The 26,167-nt window shown below is 34.5% G+C and overlaps 1 protein-coding gene across 1 annotated transcript in view; it reads right to left on the reverse strand.

Moving 5' to 3' along the window:
* The window catches only part of LOC149076075 (uncharacterized), a 70,312-nt gene that overhangs the window by 20,498 nt on the left and 23,647 nt on the right, over window positions 1–26,167 (reverse strand). Inside the window, exons 2-14 of the mRNA XM_089243599.1 lie at window positions 24,218–24,334; window positions 23,664–23,784; window positions 23,347–23,529; window positions 22,954–23,037; window positions 21,398–21,936; window positions 18,617–19,495; window positions 16,882–17,010; window positions 14,963–15,100; window positions 13,875–14,156; window positions 12,960–13,070; window positions 11,649–11,771; window positions 7,990–8,038; window positions 7,690–7,807 (exon numbers count right to left, since the gene is read on the reverse strand). Coding sequence (XP_089099725.1) covers window positions 7,690–7,807; window positions 7,990–8,038; window positions 11,649–11,771; window positions 12,960–13,070; window positions 13,875–14,156; window positions 14,963–15,100; window positions 16,882–17,010; window positions 18,617–19,495; window positions 21,398–21,936; window positions 22,954–23,037; window positions 23,347–23,529; window positions 23,664–23,784; window positions 24,218–24,307 — 2,846 coding nt within the window. The 5' untranslated portion in view covers window positions 24,308–24,334. The remainder of the gene's footprint in view (window positions 1–7,689; window positions 7,808–7,989; window positions 8,039–11,648; window positions 11,772–12,959; window positions 13,071–13,874; window positions 14,157–14,962; window positions 15,101–16,881; window positions 17,011–18,616; window positions 19,496–21,397; window positions 21,937–22,953; window positions 23,038–23,346; window positions 23,530–23,663; window positions 23,785–24,217; window positions 24,335–26,167) is intronic.

The raw sequence follows: 26,167 nt of genomic DNA on the forward strand, positions 1-26,167 counted from the left end.
GTCGTTTATGGCGTTTTCCCTAGACATTTTTTTAGAAGGGATGGAATTAACTGCACTTTAGTTTGTGGATGATCTCCACTATAAAACGGATACTTTCCACCAAGTATCCGTTTTATAGTGGAATGCTAAATCCAACGGAGTTTTTGTAACAATTAGTTACATCGTTTTAATTAATCATGACGTAATGAAAGTTAAATCGTTAATTAATTAACGATATAATGATAGTTAACGATTACACTAAATCGAACGGAGATTTTTTTGTTACGATTAGTAAATTCGTTAATAATAAAAGCGAAATCGTTAATTAATCATTAAACAATTATGCTAAATCCAACGGATTTTTGCAATGATTAATTATCCTTATTACAAATCGTTGATTAATTAACGATGTCGGCTGGAGATTTCGTGTGAATCAGTACAAAGATAATCACTATTAGTGCAGTGGTTCTCTAACTTTTGTCATTCGCAGCTCCCTTGGTCTGGTCAACGTCTAGCCAAGGTTCCCCACTGCAGTCTAACAAAGAAAGAGAACAGTAATCTTCAAAGCACTGAACCGGCACAAACCGATACAGACAGCTCACTGCCACGCACACTTTAAGAACCACTGTTATAGTGAGAGCTGTGGATCCACTCTAGTCGCAGGTCTGCCCCCCATACTCCCGTCTTGCCCTGTTCACGTTAGGGGGATGACCCTCTTAACCCCTCCCACTAGTAGTGCAATAGTGATAGATGATTTTCACACATAAAATTTCCCACCTCCTGAATTTTGCATTCCGAGCAATTGCGCTCCCCATTAGCCTCCCTCTAATTCTGGCCCAGCTCAGCACTTGAGATCACAGAAAGCAGCTTACGTGCAATTTTGTGCACTTAATATTACCCCTTTTCAGAATTAGTATTGAAAAAATATGTGTTGCCCTATTGATGCCTAATGTTGAAAAAAAAAGATTTTTTACATGTTTGATGCTCTGACTTGCTTATTGATATGACCCATATATGAGAGATTCTGGTATGTCCCGGTAATTTTGGGCTTCCTGATTTTTTTTAAAATAAAAATGTCTTAAATTCAATGAAGCTTGCTTTATTTCATGTTTATTAGATTCGAGAATGAAATAATTTCTATAATTTATAAACTGTGTTGTAATGAATATGGTTATAAATATTCATCTCATATATTTGTCATGATTCTATTTTTTTCCTCTATATGAACTATATCTTAAATCACACTGCAGGCTTGGTGAGAGAAATGAAGTGCTACAGCAAGGATTACTTAGAAGAAATATTTGAAAATTTTGCTGACAGTTGGCAACACTGATGAGAATTTGCGATGCTTTATTTTTATGATCCCAGTTTCCTATATTTTTATCAATCAAAATTGATCATACTAATCATAATGAGAAACAACAACTTCATACACGGTATTTGCACTACATCTGATTATATTTTTGGTTGAAAATGGTCTTGAAAATGTCAACCTCAGTTGTAATGACAAAACATTGAAGAATCTTCAATGCTGTTACAACCGAGTTTGACTATACTTACAGCACTCCGAAAAAAAAACCCCCATTTTTTTTTTATTTACTGCTTTCAAGACACATAATTCCAAGTTTTGATAGCAAAATTAATATTTCCAATACTCTTAGAACATAGGTTTACAACTGAAGTTCCATGGAACTCTGGGGATCTGTGACTGTTTTTTGTGGGGGTTGTGCATGATCAAACGCAACAGAACACTCAAAAATGCTGGAAACCAGAGAGCTTTCAATGAAGAAAACTTTCTTGTTACTGACATTCGCAAAGTTGTTCTTCATTTTGAATTTTAATGAGTTTGTGTTGTTTAATAAAAAATCAAACCACTTGAACGACTAAACAACTTAGAAACAGCAATTTTACATTTCTCCCATCGAATTTTTGACCAGAAGGTTTATGAATGTCATTTTCAGTTTCATCAAGAAACTATAAGTTGGAAAAATGATGTTTTTGGAAATTTTTTATTTATTAGAAATGAGGATTCCTGAAAAGCAGAATGTACGAGTACTTTACAGGAAACCCAGGGCCATCTTAGCACATAAGTCCCACACGGGGACCTTATTTGTCGAGGAGGCTTCCACAATAAGATCAGGCACAATGATTTATGACAAAAAATATGTGAATTACACTGAAGAGCCAAAAAAACTGGTTCACCTGCCTGATATCGTGTAGGGCCCCGCGCACGCAGAAGTGCCGCAACATGACGTGGCATGGACTCCACTAATGTCTGAAGTAGTGCTGGAGGTAATTGACACCATGAATCATGCAGGGCTGTCCATAAATCCGTAGGAGTAAGAGGGGATGGAGATCTCTTCTGAACAGCACGTTGCAAGGCATCCCAGATATGTTCAATAATGTTCATGTCTGGGGATTTTGGTGGCCAGCGGAAGTGTCTAAAGTCAGAAGAGTGTTCCTGGAGCCACTTTGTAGCAATTCTGGAAGTGTGGGGTGTCGCAAGTCCGTCGGAATGCACAATGGACATGAATGGGTGCAGGTGATCAGACAGGATGCTTACGTACCTGTCACCTGTTAGAGTCGTATCTAGACGTATCAGGGGTCCCATATCACGCCAACTGCACATGCCCCATACCATCACAGAGCCTCCACCAGCTTGAACAGTCCCCTGTTGACATGTAGTTGACATGGATTCATGAGGTTGTCTCCGTACCCGTACATGTCCATCAGCTCGAAGCAATTGGAACCGAGACTCGTCAGACTAGGCAACGTGTTTCCAGTCCTCAACAGTCCAATGTCGGTGTTGCCCAGGCGAGGCGTAAAACTTTGTGTCGTGCAGTCATCAAGGGTACACTTCGGCTCCGAAAGCCCATGTCGATGATGTTTCGTTGAATGTTTCGCACGCTGACACTTGTTGATGGCCCAGCATTGAAATCTGCAGCAATTTGCGGAAGGGTTTCACGTCTGTCACGTTTAATGATTCTCGTCAGTCGTCGTTGGTCCCGTTCTTGCATGATCTTTTTCCGGCCACAGCGATGTCGTAGATTTAATTTTTTACCGGATTCCCGATATTCACGGTCCACTCGTGAAATGGTTGTACATGAAAATCCAAATTTCATCGGTACCAAGGAGATGCCATCCCATCTCTCGTGCGCCGACTATAACACCACGTTCAAACTCACTTAAACCTCGATAACCTGCCATTGTAGCAGCAGTAACCGATCTAACAACTATGCCAGACACTTGTTGTGTTATATAGGCGTTGCCGACCGCAGCGCGTACTCTGATTGGTTCCATATCTCTTTATTTGCATACGCATGCCTGTACCAGTTTTTTTGGCTCTTCAGTTTAAGAGAGCCCTTTTTCATTTTACCCTGGGGCTATGAGGCTGTAGAGCTGGCAGTAGACACATTTTTTAAAATAAATACTCAAAAATTTAATACAATTGAATAACCGACGTTAGATTTACCCAAAATTCCAAAAAGAACACGGCTATACGCGTTTCGGAACTATATGAAGTTCCTTCATCAGTAGCAGAAACAAAGAAGAAATATTTTCTTTCTCAGTTAGGAGTTGGGAATCTCCTGGGATCATCTTTGATCACTATTTCAAAAAGCTAAGGAGGGCTAATGTCAACCCGTTCTTCTATCGGGTGACTTCTACTAACTAACATATATAATTAACCAATTAGTAAATATCAATAATTTGATCGTATAGTGGTCGTAAATTGCATTTTATCTGACAAAAACATAATTAAAGAAACCCAGTGATTAAAAGCATGGAGGCAAGTTTAAAGTATAAAAATATTTAATTTATAAATGGCAATTACAGTCATTAACATTATGAAAGATGTTTCCTATATCTATTTGAGAGAATATATATTACAATACCTGCCACGGGTGATTCAAGTTATTAACTTATGCATCTGAGAACATGTAACATCCTTACTTAACTGGGCATTCAGGTCACAGGAAAAGTATAAGTGCATTCACCCCGGTCCTCGTCTGTGATCTCCTTGCCATCCTAGGTCTGTACTTCCTCCACACAGCACTATGTCCATTTCATATCCCGCGACTCTCTACTCCACAAAATTCAAGCCCACTCCTCTGGCTTTTTCTCCCTATCTCCGGGAAAACTCAAAACTCTGTCCCTTCAAAACAAATTTTCAACTTCCATCAGGTTTCTTCATTTTGCCTCCTCTTTGGCTCCTCCTTGTAATTTTTCTTTCCGTACTACATTTTAATTTGAGGCCTCAAGCAAGGGCAATTTCATTGGACTTTTGCGTGACCATTCCTGAGAAAATCTGTGGTATTCATCTGCCCTAATAAATTTTGCACCTTCCTAAATAATTAGAACGCCGATGTGTACCAGTCACCTTCATATTAATACCTTAAGGCCACCCCATGTTACTTGCAGAGCACAAGTGCTCTAATGAGCAATGCCGCTTTATATTTAGATTTCCTTTCTTACACCCATTTCTACACGAGCAATATCCTTACTATTCATTAATTCTGAACATTCATTATGCTCGCTCTCCATAACTTTTCCACACCTATGCCTCAAGAATCAAATCTCATTCCATGACAGCTCCTATTCATGTATTTTAGAAAAACACCTTTCTCCTGTCACCAAGCCCTGGGCCTTCCTCATGCATTGCCAGGTGACAATTACACACCCATATGAAAGTCGCACCGGCAGTTTGCTTAAGGGTAACCTACACATGACAATTTAATCTTTCTAATATTCTCGCTCCCTTCAATACTCTTACTTTCTTTTCACAAGTTGCGTTCAAATTGAGTTTTATTTTCAGTGAAGGTCCCGAATCTATTGACATCCACTATTCATGTATTTTCCCTCTTACATTCCTATTTCGTAGCTTCATACCTTGCCAGTTGAATTGTGCTTCATCGGCAGTTGGCCTAAAGCACCATCTTCTTTTCCTACATAATCTTTTATAACTTGTGACCCTCCTGTATCTCTTTTACGAATACCAAAAGCTAAGCCTTAATTAATACCACACCTGTTACCTAGTCACCTTTCAAATAATCTTTTAAATACAAAATAATCCTTAAACAATCAACCATTTAAATAAATTAAAATTTTAACTAATTTACCTTTATATTAAAATAATTATGAATAATTATGAGCAGGGCAGACCCGCTCATATTAATCTTTGTGAGTTTTACTTTTGTTATTTTACAGCACGTAAACAACTGTTCAAATTCCAAAGCACACTTTGTTATTTAACTAATATTATTGCTCATAAAATATTTATTACATCATACCATGTTGTTTTTTTATGCAACACATTATTTAAAAACTGGTCACCAATTTCAATAAAAGAATTATAATAGTGGTTTTTTTATTTGATATGTGGAAGCAGGGATTCCAATTCAATGATGTTTCTCACATGTAATGTAATACTAGAGTGTTATAACTCATTATTTATGGGTCAGATAAAAGAACTGAACACTTTTCCATATTAGTTTTTCACAAGAAATCATGTGTATAATTACTGGGCAGTTGATAGTTACCACTCTGTATATAAGGAAGCATTCTCAGTTTTTTGCTGTGCAAAAAAAATTCTATATCGTATAAGGTAGAATGTTATTTTGTCAATTTTCACAGATATCAAACTTCTGAGCAGAGAAACAGGCCAGCGCAGGTGAAAGAAAAAAAAAAATGTGCCCCCATCTGGGAAAAAAAAGAGAGGGCACATTTCATATTGAAAAAAATTTCAGCATCTCAGTGCTCACCAGGACCTTTGACATGTATTTTCCAACAAAAAGGTTTTTCTCATCAAAAATACTGAAAAAAGAAATCTTTGAGAGTTGTTCAGTAATGCTACATGCAACTGATTTATCTTCTAATGGAATCAAAAGACAAAAAATTTAAATCAAACAAAATATACAATTTTAATGCTCTATGACAGTGCCCAAACATTGAAATACAGCATAATAAATAGGAATTTTATATCATATTACTTATCAATAAATTAAAGGTACTACTATATTGAAGCAGCAGTAATTAGTAAAAGCTAATATTCAGTTGGAATAAAGATCTGACAATGAAAAGTTGCTAAAAGTGCAAAAAGGATTTGTCTCCAAGAAATTAGTTTCAAATGTGATTTTTTACATTAAAAAAAACACACCATTGGATGTCTCTCATGTGTAGAGATTGCCAATCTTTATATGCCTAAGGAAAGCATGTACAGTAGCACTCAAATATCTTTTGATAAATGCAATAATGGTAGTAGTGCCAGCTAATTTGCATGCACTGCCCTGACTGACATATGTAAAGCGGAAGGAAGATATTTAGTGATATCTGTAACTCAAATTTAGAGAGGATTAGTGAGTTATTGTTTAGGGTGAGTGAGCATTTATTGTCGAGATGTCTTTCTATAGTCTATTTTTTTTATTGTCAATAGAGGTTTGAGTGCTGCTGTACAAATTTTAACAAAGCCGACGGACACAAATAACCCAATTCAATATGACAAGCAGCTGTTTCATTAACTGTAACAAGTTACTACAACCATTGCACCCTGGTATCAAGGAAAAACATGGTAGACACTACAGCACCTACAGGTGGGGACTACTGCTGTAATAAAATTCTACAGACAGAGTTCATAGTAACATAAAGTGAAATTTCACTACAACGATAAATCTCTCTACAATGATATTTTTTCAAGTCTTGTTTGGAAATGTCTATAGTCTAATGTTTAAATTCTGCTGCCTCCCAATATAACAATAATCGCTCGACAACAAAATTTTTTCTTGGTTCGCAGACAGGGTACACCGATTTAAATCATGATTAAAATCACAAAAAATTTAAATTTTGTTTTTTATTTATATAACTTGGATGATCTTGAAGTTGGCTAAACTGCCCTAACTATTTCTAATGCATTACACTATGGCACTAGGGTTTCCCTGGTTAAAAAACAGAGGAATTATTTTCTGTATAAAGCCTTTAATTCTATGCCCTGATTACTTATTCAAAGTAATAACAGATGTTGTACCAACATAAATATCAATCGGCTTTCAACTTTACTTTTTGTAAAAAAATTTTGAATTTGCACTCATTTTTTAATCAAAACTCATTGAATGTGAGAAAGAATAAAAATGTGTAAATTATTAAGCAACATCATGCAAGTCAAAAACACATCCATTAATTGTGAAAGAAACACAATCTTGTCAATAGAATTTGTTTTATTTAGTTGATGCTGAATGAGTCAATTGAGATGTCTGCACCATATGTGTGATACTGAGTTGACACCTCTCATTCACTTTGATGTGGGAAAGGGGGACTCATGAATAAAAGCACTTTTCTCTACAAAAAAAAAAATTTAATCCATGAAGTTAATTTGGACTCAATGACCTTTCATGTTACATAAACACAGATCTTTGGAGCTAGTATTTTTTGCTTGAAGTTAGTTTGTAGTTTATTCATTAATACTTAATTAAATTTGAGCAATTGGGAGAAAAAAAAATCAATTAGATGATATGAAAATGTGCATTCTTAATGATTAACAAGATTTGTTTAAGTAATAAGCATTCAGTTAATTTTAATAAAAAACCAATTAAATGAAAAAAACCGATATTTTGATTTGTTTTTAAAAATCATGATTTTTTCATACCCTCTTTGCAGAGTATCGTTGTATCGAGATTTCAATGCAGAATTTTACTTTCATACCATATAGGAAAAACTAACCATTCTCCTCCAGTATCTGAGCTTGTCAAACTGGATGATTCTGACTCAAAACTGTGAAAACTGTTGCAGTTTTCATTTCGTTCACTCGAATGATGGCTTCTGAGAGGAGAAATGTTTCCTGAAATATTACAAAATGGACAATATCAATAATAGAAATCAATAAAAAAAACGATAGCTGCTTTAAATAAAATATGCTAAACAGCTAATTTTAGAAATCACTTTGTGATGTTAGATATGTTATTGTTACTGCGAATACTCTGTTAGTAAATAATGATTTGAAAATGTTAGTTTTGCACTCACCTTCTGCATCGAAAGCAACTTGTTGATTCAGAAAACCATTTTTATGTTCCTATGGAAAAAAAATTCATAAGAAATTGAAATAACTCTTTAGCGAGAGTGTATTTGTGTATTTCCAGATTAATTTTTATAATCTGGTTTCATCTTGACATTTATTTTTGAAAGGGGAAAATAGTTTCAATCAAAAAAGTCTCAAATAAGACTTTAGCTCTCAAATTTTTATCATATTGATTTACAGTGAAACCTTGATATAATGATACCCTGTAGATTAAGAAACCTACTACTTTGAGGCTTGAATGTGAGCCAATCTTCCTGTTAAAAAGTCTTGCCACAGAAAGCGACTGGCCTAGAAAGGTACAAACATTCAATCATTACACTTCACTCACTTGCTCATGGCGACAGAACCTGAGTTGTGCTCGGTTTGTAGGAAAGAAAGTTGTTTCACACTGTGAAGTGGCTTACCATACAGCACTTTCCTGTGCCACACAAAAACTAGCTTCACAATAACTTCATTCAACTAACATTTTCAGAGGTCAGATAGAGCAAAATACTGATGCTTTTACATAGCCTTGAAAGAACAAAATCTGGTGAGTACTTTAAAATAGATCAAAGGTGATTTCGAGTGAAGTATAAAAAAAAAAAAAAAAATAGAAGTATTCGTCACAATAAACGATATCGTTTTATCGAGAGAAGTTTTACATTAGATTACAAGCAATTCCAAACAACATTTCAAAAAAATATTTTTTTGGAGGGATTTGTTGTAAAATCGAGTATCATTGTAGCGAGGTTTCACTGTAGATTATTTTGAACAAAAAATAATTAAAACTGTATTTATATTTCTCAAAACAACTTGATAAAAATCTATAAGATAAATAAAATAAGACCAAAAGCCCCTAGAGATTACTGAAAACTTGGATTGTCCAAAACATAGAAAATTTGTATGATGTTAGTTTTCCTTAAAAAAAAAAAGACCATATTGACAGAAATATATACATTAATGTAGACCAGGCAGGGGTCATTTCAATGGAATTGATGATAATAAAGGAACTTATTGTTTTTATAAGATAATTATTTGAATTTTTTTTTAGAAGAGCATGGTTAATCTTATTGGGTTGCTTTGTAATTGGAGGGTGGGATGTTGCTGTATTTTAGAAATATATATGACATCCATATTTGTTATGGGCATTTTTCTCAGCCACCTCGTTGGGAATTTTGCCTGTTGTGGCATTGTATTGTATTTATAATTTTTGAACATACGTTAATCATAATTTTTGTTCCTGATTCAATGACATGATTTTATACCAAGTCCCTTTCAAACTGGAATTACCAGCATTTGAGTATAACATATAAAAAAAATCTTTTTGGGGGGGGAGGGGGCTTTACACACACAGAAAGAAACTTGAAACATTTTCAGTGTAATAAATTATAGGATGATTTTTTAGTCATTTTTGGACTTCATTCAACATTTTAGGGATTCAATAAATAAATATTTACTAATTCTTGAGCAGATGAAAAAAAAATCCATAAATCCATAGACGTTTTCAGATTTCTGTTTAACTTATGTACTCATAATATACCGTATATACTCGTGTATAAGCCGATCCCCCCCCCCCCCCCACTTCAGGACCACCAAAACTGCAATAAATTGAAAACCTGTGTATAAGCTGACCCCAAAAATCGGTGCATTTTAGAGAAAAAAAATTATTATATTTTCATGCAAAATGAACAGCTTGCAAAAATTTAAAATAGAAAATGATTCAAACTTTTTAACCCGTTTCTTCTGCGTCACCAAGCTCATCATAATCCATCAGATCATCACAAGGGCAGCATCTTCGTTTTCATCCTCATCTGGGCTGTCATCGCCATTGTCACTTTCAAAGAGGATATCATCTTCAGTTCCGCCCATCACATTGCTAATGCAACACTTTTTGAAAGATCGGTGGAAACACAATTCCACAGGAGCCACCCTGTGGGGTTTGAAAACCCCACAAGGATATGGTACAGGATATGTTCAAACTTTGAAACTATGTTCTCTCTTCAAACTTTGAACATATCCCATACCAGTAATGCCGGTTTCTCTCACACTGCTACAAAAATGACTACTGATTGCGGGGGGTCGATATTTTCTCATCAAAAACTGACCACCAGAGTATAAGCCGACCCCCCACTTGAGGATCAAATTTTTCCACAAAAAAAAACTCAGCTTATACACGAGTATATACGGTACTCATGTTTCTGAAAATTTCAACACCATGAAGGAATCGTCAGACTAGAATGGAATTTACTTAATGTATTTCTAGTAAAGATAAAAACAAATAATTGAAGTTTCAGACTGATGCAATAATTATTGGGCTGGGAATTGACAAAAATGTTTTTACTGGTTAATCAAAAAATTTTTAATCGCAAATTTTCAAATGCCAACCACTCATAATAAACATAGTACAGTCTTAACGAAGCACTTATAAGGAAGTAAAAAAAAGTGGGAGTTAATGTTTGTTACACAAGAACTTATATTTGTACCAGTTCTGAAAATGGTGGGTTTAAGCAAAATGAAACATAACTAACAAGCACATGTGCATATCTTAATAATACAAGTACTTCAAAAATATTAATAGATTGTTATATAAATTAATTCTATATATTTAAAAAAAATGATTGAAATTTTATATAATTGAATACGTGAACAAAATATGTTGATCAACAACCATGAAAGACTTCTCTACATAAAACCTTACCTCTACCAGAACTCCTTTTGTTGTATCATATCAAATGTTTGTGTTATCATATTGAAGAACGGAATAAACCTAAAAACCTATTGTAAATATGCATGTCAGTTTGCATGTGTTCTCAAGCCAATGTAATCTGAGCCATCTGACAGTCAAGTGGTTGCAGATCACTTGAAAATATGTGAGGATCATGTTTATAAAAAACATCAATGCCTGGGTTTAAAATAAATTTCTCTGCAAATAAATGCTTGCATGCAATAGATGTGCATCAGAAATTCTGGAATTGTGGATGCACAGAATGAAACCTGTTGAATTGCTCCTCCAATGTTGTATTAACTCTTGAACAGAAAATGAATGACTGCAATTAAGTCAAAGCTGAACAGATGGCACCATGGGTGCTAGCTGATGAACAAGAAAAAAAGTTATTTTTCTCTGTTTCAGGACAAACCCAATTTTTGGATCTTCATGTTCTTCGCCACATGCCACAGTGTACTGACACTTTTCATACACATTAGTGACACATTAGACACACTTTTCACACCCTGTGTGAGTGAGATTCTATCAACATGCAGTGTTATGTTTTGCTGGATTTTACTTATTATATTTTGTCTACTGCTTCTAATCTTACAATCATGGGTTTAGAATTTTTACTCTCAAATCTTAATCCAAGTGACAGGTCGTGTGCTACGTCTTATACAAAAAACTTTAGATCTTTCAGGACATTCGATTATTTTTACAATTTTTATAACTAAACAAGATCTATCACAACTCAACATACACACTTAAAGAATGCTATAGTACATGTATAATAGCTTTAATTCCTTAAATAAGATATAGAGGGAGTGGAAAATATATAGTTTGATTGGCCATGAATATAAACTTATTGAAACAGTCAAAGTAAAAGTACAGAAAGGTATGAGAAAAAAAAAACCTTACTTCTAAATCAGAATCAGAACTTCTCGGGCTACTGCCTTCACTGAAACAAGCTGGAACAGATGCTGGATTGAAAGATGTTATTGACCTTAGTCTCTCACTCACAGACTCTAATTTGGCAACTTCCTAATTATGTATTTGAAAAAAAAGAAGTTATATTTTAGAACTGGTCTATAAGGTATAAATTATATCAACACATTTTACAATATGTTTTAGATGTAATCCCTAGTAATTATTTTAAATTCCTTTATAATTTAAAATTGAAGTAAAAACTATTGATTCTAAAAAATTTCAAAATAACTCAATTCAATCCTTTTAAAGAATTGAAATAAAATAATATCATACAAGTGTAATGATCCAAGTCCAAAGTCTGGCCACTTTGCATATTTATTTTATTTTATTTATTTACAATAACCCCAGAAGGCATGAAATGCACTTACACTAGAAAAGTAATAATAAATAATAAAATAATAATAAATAAAAAATAATAATCAGAAATAACAGTCAGAAGGGAAAGCATTTCACATACGGAGCCAGGTCGAAATCCTCAATACCGGAATCAAATCTGGCGTAGGAGACGGATACAAGTTCTGAATGCAGAGTGTTCCATATTCTCGCTACACAGCATCTGTATCTGTGGAAAAAGCAATCACTTCTGGCCATTGGTATTCTTTGGAAGCGATGCCTCCATAAGTTAATTCATCTGTCCATGATCTTGAAGAACGGTTCTCCCAATGGTAAATAAACTATTTGGTGGACTAGTTTTTAGCACATCTTCATATCTGCAGAGATTCTACACTATTCCAGTGAGCATAAACCCGGAAATTGACGCCTCTCACAATAAGACCAGCCGTTCATTTGTTTGGTAAAGGACCTTTAGGGCTTTTCGAGGAGCTTTATGTCCTTAATTTTTTAAGGTGTGGTATGCCATACATAACATTTATGAAATTCTGTTAGCTTTGTAGACTATGCCATGATAATGATTGGTTAAATCCAGGATGCGGCTCATTGTAATACCTAAATCCATGCATGTATCTAATTGCTGTAGCGTTTCATTATCTAGTTGATAATATTCATGATATATATCAGCCTGTGTCTGAAGTCTGGGCATCTGCCTAAATGCCCAGACTTCAGACACAGGCTGATTCCTGAAGCGAATAGATTTTGGAAATTGAGGATAAATGAGCATCTTTGAGCGTTCATTGGATCAATACAGTATACACATAGAAAATTAGAGGATTGATAGCATATGCAAAGTCTTGCAAAGATTGATGGCATATGTAAAAATAACTTGTGTTTTCTTGAACTACATACCTGCTGTAATTGATCTGTACATTCTTTCAGCTGACATTCAAAATTGTACTTTTCTTTCTCCAACTGAGTCACTATTTTAAGCTTCTGCAAGGCAAGCTCATTTATTTTAGCCTGAAATTTAAAGAAATATAGAAACAAATTAAAGAGAGAAAAAAAATTTGCATCAACAGAACATTTCGTATCTCAAAAAGGGGGGAGGGGAGGAAGTATTGCATGAATAATTATTTTCATGCAGATGGTGATACAAACATAAATTGAAAATTAATTTTATTGTTTAGAGCATTTTAAAAATAAAATGTGGGAGTTTTTGTAAGTTAGTATTATATAGTATTAGATGATATTGTTAGTGAAAAATCAAATTTAACCCCCAAATCATACATAGGGACCTATTGTTTTCATCGCAGGTAAGGGTGAAAACAATACCCCTAAAAAGGGTATTTTCTTAATTAGAAATTGTCGGAATTTTAAATCAAGCAATAACATTTGATTGTCATTTTATGCACATGAGGGTAAATTAGACCATGACCTATAGCCAATTCGAAACAATTTCTCTTATACGTCTCCAATCAAGAGGTTGTTGCATTAGCATTAACTGTCAGGTTTGGGGGGGGGGGCTCAAGAAAGTAAGTGTAAAGAATATCAAAAAGGCCAAAGAATTAAGAGAAAATATCTGAATGTCCTCTTTTATAAATACAGGCTATGATCATGTTTTCATCTTTTCAATGCAACTTTCTAGAGAAAATATTTCTCTTCTGAGAATGTGATGTCAAAATCCTTCAAGCTTTGCTCAAAGTGTTTAATTGAAATTTTTTTTATATACATAGGAAAAGACAGCATAAGTTTAAGAGTGACATAAGTCAAGGGAAGTAAGGGTATTACTGTATTTGTGTGTGACTAAGATGAAAGTAGCAATACCTGTCTTTGTGTTACACTTTCTTGAAGATGATCAATCTCTTGGGTTAAGGCTTCTTTTTCTTCTTCTCGATGAGACTGAGACTCCAACTGCTGGAACTCAAGATCTTCGAATGCTTTCCTTTCGAGGTCCAAAAGTTCCATCTGAGCTTTCAGCCTATCCAATTTGAGCTCTAACTCCTCACTTCGAGATAATGAATGAAGTTCTTGCAGTTGTTTTACTTCTTCACTTGAGTTTTGAACTATCTTTTCTTGCTGAGAAAGTTTTTCTCGGGCAACTTCAATCTGAAAAGTAACATGCGAAATATTAATCACAATGATACAATTTTATTATCCAGTTTTCAGTGAAAAAAAAATATTTTTTCTCCCTAAATAATTTTATTTTACTACAGTGGAACATCCCATAACATACACTCCCTATTTGTGGACACCTGCTGTTAACACTTTTTTAGGCTCATTGAACCAGACTTCAATGCATTTTGTTGAATATTAATGGACACTTCCTACTAGAGGACAAAATGACTAGTCCTATACGTATCTGTTATCAAAAGGTTCCACTGCACAAGATTCAAATAATGCATAGTTAGATGACATGATATATCACAAATTAAATGCTGAATCTTTCAAAAGCAGAAATGTTTCAAAATATTATAAACTTATTTCACACAATAATAGTGAATAGAGTTCGTATAGTTAGCCCCCTTTACTTACAGATTTTAAGCCACAAATATGAACAATGAGGTTAGGTCTTTGTGAGAAAGTCAAAGAAACTGGAATCTTTGACCATACATATTAAAAAGATGAATGAACTTACTCTTGTTATTGACCATCTTCCCCCTCCCCCCAATTCAAGCATTTTCACCACCCTTTTTATATTTTTTGTATAATTTTAACAATAACTGATCTCTTGTATTATTTTTATTTGAGAAGAAATAACTTTGAAAAAGCAAAATTTGAATATTCTTGGAAACCAAAAAAAAAAAAAAAAAAAGTTTTTTAGAAAAAGAATAAATACTAAAAATCAAACAGCGATGGTTTTTGTAATTAAAAAATATAAGAATTTACCAGAATATATTATCTTTTGGTATTACCTCTTCCTGGGCTAAGGCACATTTCTGTTCTATCGCAATTTTTTTGCTTTGCAATTCCCCAATTCGACTGCTCTCAAATGCTTGTTTTTCTTCCTCTTCATTGAGCTCACCAGCTAACAGTGCATGTTCCACACCATGCTACATAAATGAACAAAGTAGAGATAATGTTAAAATTCTAATCAAAATGAAGTAAAATTAAATATTTGATGCATGTAATTTGACTAATTCACAAAATTTGCATTCAGATAGGTTCATGATAGGTCATCATTAACAATTGATTCGAGAAATGGCTCAACTGAGTGAAGTACGCAAAGAAATTCCCTAGTTAAACAACAAATCTTCTCATTTCAGTATTACCTTATTTGTATATGACATGTATAAAAATGTAAAAGTAGCTAAGAAAAACCTATAAAAAATCTATAAAAAACCAAAAACAAAATGCACATAAAATTGCAATGTACAATAATATTGCATAAAACTAGAAATACAGTGAAACCTCGATATAATGAAATCCTACAAACCAGAAAAATATTGTTGTAGAGGGATTATCATTATATTGAAAAGCAACATTATTGTCACTTGACATAAAATTTATGATACTGTTGGCATCAGCATTGTTAGTGCCATCAAAAAAATGTACCTTTTTACTATTTATTCGCCACAAAAATTTTTAATTGATTAGTTGATAAACTAAATTCAGTCAGATGTACTGCCCCTGTGAAGAGGTTTATAACAATACATTTTCATGTACCACACAAAAAGTAGCGATACCGAAAACTTCAACAACACTTTTGGTGATCAGGGGGTGCTAAATACTGATATTATTAGACATCCTCGGAAAAACTAAAACATGTGACCAGTTTAAAATATATTCAAGCATATTTCGAACGAAATATAAAAATATCCTAACAAAATATCGTTATATATGGGTTCATCATAATATAAAATATTGTTGTATGGGGAGGAGTTTAACATTAGACCAAGGCTTCTCAAACTGTATGATGCAGTACCCTGTTGTGCCGCCCACCTTTGTCAGGGACGCTATGGAGCAGTGGCAAAACGAAGGTTTTTTTTAAAAAAAAGAAAGATTCTTTGCTAAATTTCTCTGGGAAATCACGGATAAGTGCTTATTAGGGTGAGCGGCGCTGCAGGTGGAAAAAGTTTGAGAACCCCTGCATTACACTATAGGCAATTCCATACAAGATTTGAAAAAATATTGTTGTAAAGCAGACATGCCAACATTGGCTTATAGTTTGTCAGTAGTTATGAATGTTCAGCTTTGTCATGGGGGGGGGGGGGTAGGACAGCATAATCATAGTACAATAAAAAATAATCCCTCAAAAACTCCATTCTTCCCGACACAAATTCTGCGAGCTCTGCCATGCACTATGCAAATGAAGCCGGGTCCAGACCTACAAACTGAACCATTCCAAAACCTGTTTTCAGCCCACAACGAAAACAGGTTTTTGTGCATTTGGGCATGGAGTAAAGTGGCGGGATTAGACTCGGCTTTACAGATTGCCTTCTGCACACAGACAAAACAGATTGGCTCCGAGTTTGTCTTCTCTCGAAATCTCTCACATGCATGTAAAAATTCATCGTTATAATAAAGATCAATGCAATTAAAAAAATAATAATAATAAAAATAAGTAAGACACTGCAAGAAACTCGAAGACTCAATTTTTTTAAACCAATTTTGCCATAGTATTGAGAGTGTCTCCCGTAGCTTCGTAGTTTATTGTGGCCATCCGTAGAAACTACAGGCAATCGGTAGCAGTTGGCAACTCTAGTTGTAAAGGGATTCTTTCTTTGTTATATCAAGTATCGTTATAGGTGAGGTTTCACTTGACATTACAAAATTAATCTGATGGATTTAATAAAAAATCCCAATGTAAAACCACCATTACAAAATAACTTACTTCATTTAGGAACTCTGTTTTCTGTATATCTAGATCTGAAACTCTCTTCTTAATAGCACCAATAGCTCTCAAACATTCCTGCCTTCCCTTTTGAAGCTTTATCAATTCTTCTTCGAGATCTAAAGACATCTGCGACAAAAAAAAAAGAAAAGAAAAGTCAGAACAAAAATACTCGGGTTTTAAAACACATATTTCAGTAAATATACTAACCAATGATACAGTGAAACCTCACTAAAACGATAATCCTTATTTTAGTTTATAGCATTTTCTCATGGTCCATAGAGTTATTTTATATCAAGATTTTAAATGCTTCACACACACACACAAAAAAAATATATATATATAGTGATATTATTAGCCATTACAAGCATAATTTTTTTCAAACAAGTAAAAGACTTGCAATTCTATGTTTCGGACAGAATAAAAGTAATTTTGATTCCTAGACAAATATAGTACACAGTATGATCCTGCAATGTTGTTGGCTTAACCTAGTTCAAAGTGAACAGCTTTCATACGTTGAATTTATATAGTTTTCATATGTTTTATGCTCCTCAGTAAAAATATGTTGCAAAGTGAAGAATATGTAGCATATATTTCTAGCTTATTACTTGGATTAATTGAATATGAAAACAATATATAGAAATGTCCTGTCCACTTGTTAATACAAGATTCATCGAAAGACTGGTTATTTGTGAAGATGATTACAAGGAAGAAAATTCATTTTTGCCCCCACAGAGACTCGACCCCCCAGTCTCTTGTTTGCCGGACGAGTGCTCTACCAACTACGTTATGGAAACAGATATATATATATATACTCTTCAAGGTTTAAATATTCTATGTTGAAAGGCTACGTACATGGACAAACACATGGCCATCTGGTGGCCTATGTCATTCAGAAGCTATTAGTTGATTGCTACCGCCATCCATATACAGAGCCTTTCAACATATATATATGCTCCAAGGTTGAAATATTCTGTTTCCATAGCTTAGTTGGTAGAGCACTCGTTCGTCAAACGAGAGACCGGGGTTCGAGTTCCTGTGGGGGCAGAGATGAATTTTATTCCTTATAATCATCATCTCCACAAATAACCAGTCTTTCGACGAATCTTGTATAAAAACAATAGGTCCTGCCCAATAGAATATCATAGCTGCCAACTTTGGAGGATGAGAATTCTGGAGGTTTTCGTGCGGATCCAAAAATTCTGTTACAAAAATAAATGTGAAAGGGATCTTTTAAACATTTTAGGGATTTTTCATTAGTGAAAGGGAAATTTTAAGGATATTTTTCCATTGCAAAAACTGTGACACTGTGCAAACCATCGACAATCATGGCCAACCAATCGGTTAAAGTCCTTGGGTTAAATTACCTCTCAAAAATGAAATCTTGCAAACCAAAAAAATCTCAGTTGGGCCCAAAATGAGTCATATGGATAAATGGATAAAACAGATGAACACATTCATGCCAATTTTGGATTTCGAAAGGCTGGATTGACGCTTGGTGAAGCAGCAGTTATTTTGGGTAAATTTTTGGGAAATAATTTTCCCCCCTAAATGTACAGATTTTTTACAATCACAGGTGAAATTCGGGAGATATAAGAATGTTTTGGGAGTTCGGGAGATAGAATAGAAATTCGGGAGACTTGACAGCTATGGAATATTGTTATCAAAATCCCATTTTCTTCAATTCACAAGAAAATTATTTTTGAAAATATGAGAATAAAAATAACAACATTACCCCAACAAAACCGTTCCCAAGTTTATTACTGCTCACTGTCAAGCTATTTGGGCGATTTCCTCCTTTAGGTGACACTGGAAAGCTGCTTGGGCTCTTTGTAAACTCATTCACCACAAACTTATTCTCATATATTTCTGGGCCCTTATCAGGCAGATTTGCAACTGTTCTTATGCGAGTTCTAGGAGATTGTGGGCAGTTCATCAGACTAGTACCTAAGCACACACCATCAGGTGCTCCTTCTTCATTTGGGCTGTAGTTGTGAGAAGCATTAGTTCCTAGAATGGCACACAATTCATCTTCAGAGGATGCAGAGTTCAGTACTTTGCTATTAACAAACAATGTAGTAGGTATGTTTCCACTGTTGTAGTCAGGTAAACCAGGCTGTAAATCACTCGAAGGGGAAAGTTGGTTACTACTGCGGTCACGAGGAAGTGAACCATTTGTTTTGATTCTGTTAGGCATGGTGTGGTAAACACCAGGGTGAACATAGGAGCCATTGATTTTAGCACTACCTGTCACCAATAACTGATGATTTGAAGTTTGATCAAATGTAGCAGGCACATTCACAATTTCTCTTTGATGAGTGGTTTCTCTGATATGGCTTCCAGGCAGAGAGCTACTTTTTGATGAGTTTGTATTGCGCGAATCTCTAGAAGAATCTGATGATTCGGGTGCAGACACCTCCGAAGACACACCACTAAATTCTCCAGAAGATGATGAAGATGCTGGGTTGTCATTAACAGAAAGCTTAGCTCTTTGCGTTTTTTGTCTTTGGGCTTGGGCTTGTTCTTCATACTCTGCACAAAGGTGCAGTATTTCTTCCAATCTCATTCTTTCCTGCCTTTCTTGTTCTTCATCTTTCAATCGCTCTTGCACAGCCTAAACAAAAACCACAGAAAAGCTTGAAATTAGAATAATAAATTTTTCCCTAGTATTGAAACAAATTATGAAAGAAAAAAAAAAACATTCAATGATTCAAAAATTAGTGAAAGCACCATTTCTAAGCTATTACAGAAAAGGCTTTTTAGTTATTTCTATAATTAAATATCAATAATAATGAATTTTTTTAATAATTAATCAATAACACTTTTGTGGATGGGGAGACTAAATGGTTATTGAATACGGAGGAAATAAGATGTTCCCCAAATCACAAAATCATCATGAACTTTTGATTATTATTTTTAGAAAAGTCAATAGAAAAGTCATTTATGAATATGAATGAAAAACTAATTATGCAAATAGATGATTGATAGTCAGAACAAGCATTATGATATACTCAAGGACATCATATTTATGAAAAGTAATGCAATTAAAGTATGAACATATAATACATACAATAATATAATATACATACAATAATAATTCCATATAAAAACACAAGAATTAAAACAAATCTTAATAATACGTAAAATCTTAGTAATTGAATGTTAAAAGTGGAAAAAAGTGTCGGTGCCAAAAAAAAAAAAAAAAATTCAAACACAGTTTGAGAATGATTGACACAAACAAGTGTAAAATGAGCAATGCTTTATAATGTTGTCAATGTGAAAAGTGCCTGGCAGTTCCGTAAGAAGTTCAAAAGAGCATGTAAGAAGATTGTAAGAGTGAAAATCGCTACGTGCTGCAAAAAAGGGGGGGATTTTTTTGGGATTTCACAAAAATTTTCTCTTTTAGCACTTACAACTAGAGCTGGGAATCTATTAAAATTTTTAACTGGTTAATCAAATTTTAATTGAATATTTTTTGTGACCATATAATATTAATAGATGATATAAACCTATAATTTATTCATTTCACTCACCTATTCAGTAGATGTAAATAAATATAAAAACAGGTTAAGAAGTTAAGGCTGCCACTTCAAGCAATTTAATATGCTGAATATAATAATTGACAAAACTTGTAATTTCTTCACTTGGATCTTGTCGTTTTTTTAAACGGTTATTTTTCACAGATTTTGAAACTAAATTTGATTATATTGGAGCTTGTTTTTCCTAGAAACTCCTCTCGAATGGTCTAGTGCATAATTTCCCAAAATTTTCGTTCCATCGCCCCCATTCTTCAGAAATTTTTTTCCCTCATCGCCCCCCAACTTAACAGAACCCATAGGATCCTATGTTAAATCCGTAACTTCTATCACCCCCCTGGCCCATTCCATTGCCCACTTTGGGAAACACTGTTCTAGTGAGGAGATACGAGCTGATGCTTCCAAAAATACAAAAAAATATTGTTCATAGTGGAGACAATAAATTTTGGTCTTGTCTTGTAAAACTCTAATTAAATTCAATGTGAAATTGAAATCACCAGTTTCGTTGAATCAAATTTTATCAAAATATTGATTCAAATATTTTTTAATAGTCACACAAAAATTTTCTGCATAAAACATCATTTATAAGACATCTAATCAGTTGTTTCAAAAAAATAAAGTTAATTTACAAACTTGTAATAAAAATTGTAATTGTATTTTAATCAAATTGATCAAGTCAATTAACTCAATCAAAATTTTTAATTGGTTAACAATTGATTGATTAACCAGCCTGAAAATAAATCTTAATCAGTAAATAAATAAATAATCAGTAAAATGCGACCAAGGGACTTTCCTTTAGCATCCTGTATATTAATGATGACAACAATACGTATTATTAGAATAATTCAATAAGAATCTAGAAATATTTTTGAATACATTAATAATATCTGAAAAAGGAGGTACTGGAAGTGAAAACCTCTATGTATATATATAAAGTATGTCATACATAAAAAGAATCCTATCCAGAGAATCTTACATACCTTCCTGTGTTGTTCTTGTAATTCCTTCTCACAAGCTTTTATGTTTTCTGCGCTGACGTGGTGGCTACTACAACTTGACATTGCCGATGCAGGTGGTGTTCCAGAACTGGACCAAATACTTCCAGGAGAGGTCCTGCTGGCCGTCACTGGATCTGGAGTCTTGGAATAAAATCGAGTGTGCTTAGGTGACATGCTGGATTGTCCATAAGATGAGTGATACATGTATGGTGGAGGAGTAGAAAATCCAGGTTTCTTTGGCTGTACTGGAGGCTCCATAAATCGAGCAATAGGGCTTGGGTTTTTCAGGTTTCCTTCGGAAGATGAATGACTTCTTGGTCCTCTCAAAGGTGTATGAGGTATTCTCACACCTTCTTTCACAAACCACTTAGGTGTATCATGAGACGTCTGAGGTGGTGACTGAATGTGTGAAAGGTATTCAAATTTGGAAACTTTTTCAACAAAATCTACACTATCGATGTAGGTGCCATTTGTAGGTTGTTTCATTCCACTTTGTAGTTGAAGTTTTGTTCTAGGTTCCCCTATAAAATTTAGAAGAAAAAGAAGAAAATTTTAGTTTTTTTTTCACAAAAGAAACACAATTTGAAATAAAGAGACCTGATTAGATTGCCTAAATTATAATAATCTGTATGAAGAAACCAATAAGATACACTGAGGTAAGTGGAACCCAATATGATTTGTAAAATTCAGTTCGCTTGTGGGAATGGTTTCTGGCAGAATTTTTCTTTTGTATAATAACTCTATTTTTCAGTAAAAATGTGATTGGTGTGCCAACTGCTTTCCCGAGTTACAAGGAGAGTTCATATGGAATGGGAAAGTCTGATTGGTGATCACATTGCTATCTGTTGTGCCCTTTAATCCAGGCAAATACAAAGTCTCCTCAGTAATCAGATTTTTGAACCTAAAAGGACAAAATTCAAGGAAATATTGCCAATCTCAAATAAAGGTAATGGACGGGGTAGGGGGGGGGGGAGAGACTGTATTCTGGATCCAGCAGGGGTGTGCTTTCATTGGATTTTGTGCAACCCGAAACAACCCTTATATTGAAAATCTACCAAGAAACATTTAATCTAGTAGTGTGTACTATGGAAACATCACTGATCTAGCAAGACATCTATTCAAAAGGTTAGAAAAAAAATTGTTGGGCATCATCAAAAATGGGTAAAGAAAAACCATGAACTCCAAAGCAGAATATGCTAAAAACTCTGATGTACATCACAGAACAATAAGTGCTGTTGCAGAACTATCTCGGTAAAAACTTTAAGAAAATAACTCATGTGTAGAAAACATTATTATGGAATTTCTACCACAGAACATTTTCGTTCAGCTGAGGGCTGGTAGCAGAACAATGCGAAACATTGTGCTTCAGTGACGATGAGAATATGTGCATGCTTGGAAGCATTGGTATACTTAGTTCCATTTATTTGTGATTTATAATGATTTCACCCTTTGTTTCAAAATGCACTACAAATGCTAACATGATTATGACTTAAAAAGGGGAGGGAGAAAAGATTTTTAGACAAATAATCAAAACTTACTTGGTAATATTTCTTTCATGAGTCGAGCTTCTTTTGGATTATTGAATCGGAAGAAACTTGATCGACCAAGGCACAGCATGCAACCTGAGGATAAAGGTTTATAATTATCTTGCAACAAGAAAGCATTATGTTTTCTTAACATCATCATATCCTAATATCATTCATTGATTCACTAATTATACCTTATGAAAAATCAAGTAATTTATGACTACTTCTTCATTTTGGAAACTTTAGCATACCTATTTAAAGTGGTGAAGTGTAGTTCAGAAGCATTGCTAAACTAAAGGGTATTTTTATTTTGATGGATAAAACAATCGTACCTATATATAAAACCAATCTAAACTGTTTCATACTTTCAATAAAAATTAGGTATTTACAAAGCCAGAGATTTACCTTGTGACAAACGTATCGGTTCTGTAACAGATATGCCATCAATTGCTATCTGCCCATTTTGAGGGAAGATGGTGACAACCCCATTGATGTTCTCTATGAAACAGTGATCTCCTTCAATATCTGGTGCCTGTAGAAGTACATCCTTTGCTAATGTGCCATCTCTGCTGCCAATGAAAATCCTACCTGAATTGGAGCATTGAAAAAATAATAATCAGGGGACATATTCTAACCTACAATAATACCTCCCTTCAATGCATATGAAATCATAATGAACAAAAACTGAAAACAATTCATAAATGTCTCTTTACGGCTCTTACCCTCCGGTAATGGATGTATGGTAATTGCTGTGCTCAGTCTGCCACTCCCAAGACTGACAAGATGAGGAGTCTCTGTCTGTACTTTTAGTGAACTTCCTGTTTCAGTGACTGCAACATCATCCTAGTAATGAATACAGAATGTCTCCATTAAACATTAAATCAATAAAAATAATAATAAATGAAACAGACATAGACGGTAAGTAGTGAATTGAAGGGGGGGGGGGCGGGAAGAATAACAAGTGTGTATTTTCTATCTTTTACAATACAACTACAGAAAAATTCATAAAAAGTTTTTCTTAATGATAAAAATTACAATCATTATTCCGTTTTAATTATAATGAAATTTAAGTCTAAGTCGGAATCTATGTCTACATATTGAAGAAAAGACAATTGATTGGAGTTTTCCATAGTTGAAAAAAAATAAATGAAATAAATATTCCAAGCAGACGAAAGAATTAGATATTCTGTGTAAAGGGAAAAAAATATTCCCACCAGTTAAAGCTCCACTGATTTTGAAAGGTCCACAAGCACATGCAAATTTGAAATTTTCATACCCTCAGAGATTGCACCAGCTGTGTATTTTCCACTGAATTCCCAAGATTAGGTGAGAATGCACTCGTCTTGTACACGCCTACTGATGCCATTTCCAGCTCCTTACATTCAATCCATTTCTGTGCAATGAGAAATAATACAAAATTGTTAACATGCATGATACTATGTATGTGGGGTTTTCCACAATGCCAATCTGATTATCTTAACCATTCAAAGCATTAGTTCTCAATTAGGTGGGGGGGGGGGGCAATGATGGCGCAAACACAAGGAAAAAAAGCAATCTTGGAGGTGGGAGCTTTGGAAAACATTCCATAATGAATGGACTGTTTTCAATAAAATTTATTCGGAAAAATATCAATTGAATTTCACTGAAAATGAATCAGAGTAAAAAGTAAAAAAGTTAAGAACCATCGGTGTAAAATGTAGTATTTTCTGCACTAAAGAGGCGGAAACGTACAGTATTTTATTCTTTCATTTGAATGAAAATATTTAATTATGCGGGGGGGGGGGGAGCTAAATGTAAAAAAGTTTATTATAAAATCAAACACAAGGTTTTATAATTTTGAATATACAATTTTTTTGAATCTATAAGAAAAATAATTTACAAATAATAATAAAGGTTTGAAAAGGATATTAGAAGTGCGTATGTCAAGATGACTACTGAGAAGAAAAGCCGGAACGTGAGTCTGAGTAACAAGAGGTTGGTTCTCAAGTTCTGAAAAAATCAACGAAAAATTGCAACGAATTCTGCAAACCAAAGCACGCAAAATATTTTCAGGGTCTATAGTATGTGTGATCTTTCGTTTTTTTTAACCCAGGACAATCAATCTTTTTTTATATGAGTTGAACTTGAGATAATTCCATAACAATGATCAGAAAAAGCTGGAAGCTCATAACTCACGAGTCAAGTTTACGCCACCGTGAACAGCTGACGTTGGACGACAGTGGCGTGAGATAAAGAGCGAGTAACAAGAGAGTGAAGCACATGGCCGTCGTAAAAATACATATATCGTCCCTTTTATAGAGTTACGTAATTTGACAAGTATTTTCCCGCCACCGGAAATTATAACCCATGACTCCCCCCCACAAAAGGTACTGAAAATATACATGCAGTATTTGCAAGACCCTCCTCCCACCCAGTCGGTCTCATTCTCCTCGCTCTACTGAATACACAAGAAGCATAAACCACTAAGTCATCCAATGTTATGTTATAACATAAAGCGAAAATACAATAGAGCATCCGGCAATGGTAACAGTTTTTTTACCCGCTTCACCACACCGGAAAAAAATCAATCTACAGTAAACAGATTTGAATTTCTCTCCCTTTTTTTCGAAAAATACGGAGCAAAATTTGTATTTTATCTCGGTTCCTCTCATGTATCATACTCATCTTCTAGAATTGCCGAGTGTCACGAAAATCATATTTTTGGCCAAGACCGCCACTTTTGACATTACTGATGTGTGACTGGGAGCTTAATACAAGGGAGCTTGTTGAGGATTTTCGTATACTTTGATACTGTGTACCAAAACGTTTCTCATCCAAGGTTCCGGGGAATCCCTAGGGTTACTTGAGATAACGGTAGGGGCTTTACGAGAAATAGTAATGAACACAGTTGCGACAGTGGTACTTAAGCTTTTGTCACTTACGGCTTCCTTGCGCTATTCATGGTTCATCTGTGCGCCCCAGAATATTTTTGGTAAATAGTGTGCATCCATAAAAGAGCCGCATCAAAGCACAAACAGACATACACATCAATATCTCCGGCTCATCGTGACATCCTTAGGAGCCGCGTCGCACATTTTGGGAAACACTTACGGTAATGAATAGTTGTAGGGAAGAATATCATTACTAAGTTGTTAGAGTAACGTTGCAGAAAACACACATTATAGAGCAGGGCGGGGAAGTGGGGGGGGGGAGGGCTAACAGCTGGCCCGTGAAGGGATTTTGTACG

The sequence above is a fragment of the Pholcus phalangioides genome, unplaced genomic scaffold (assembly GCF_987345545.1).
Source record: "Pholcus phalangioides strain wild (caught in Gottingen) unplaced genomic scaffold, Ppha-v1.0 ptg000015l_1, whole genome shotgun sequence".
In the NCBI taxonomy this organism is placed as follows: domain Eukaryota; kingdom Metazoa; phylum Arthropoda; class Arachnida; order Araneae; family Pholcidae; genus Pholcus; species Pholcus phalangioides.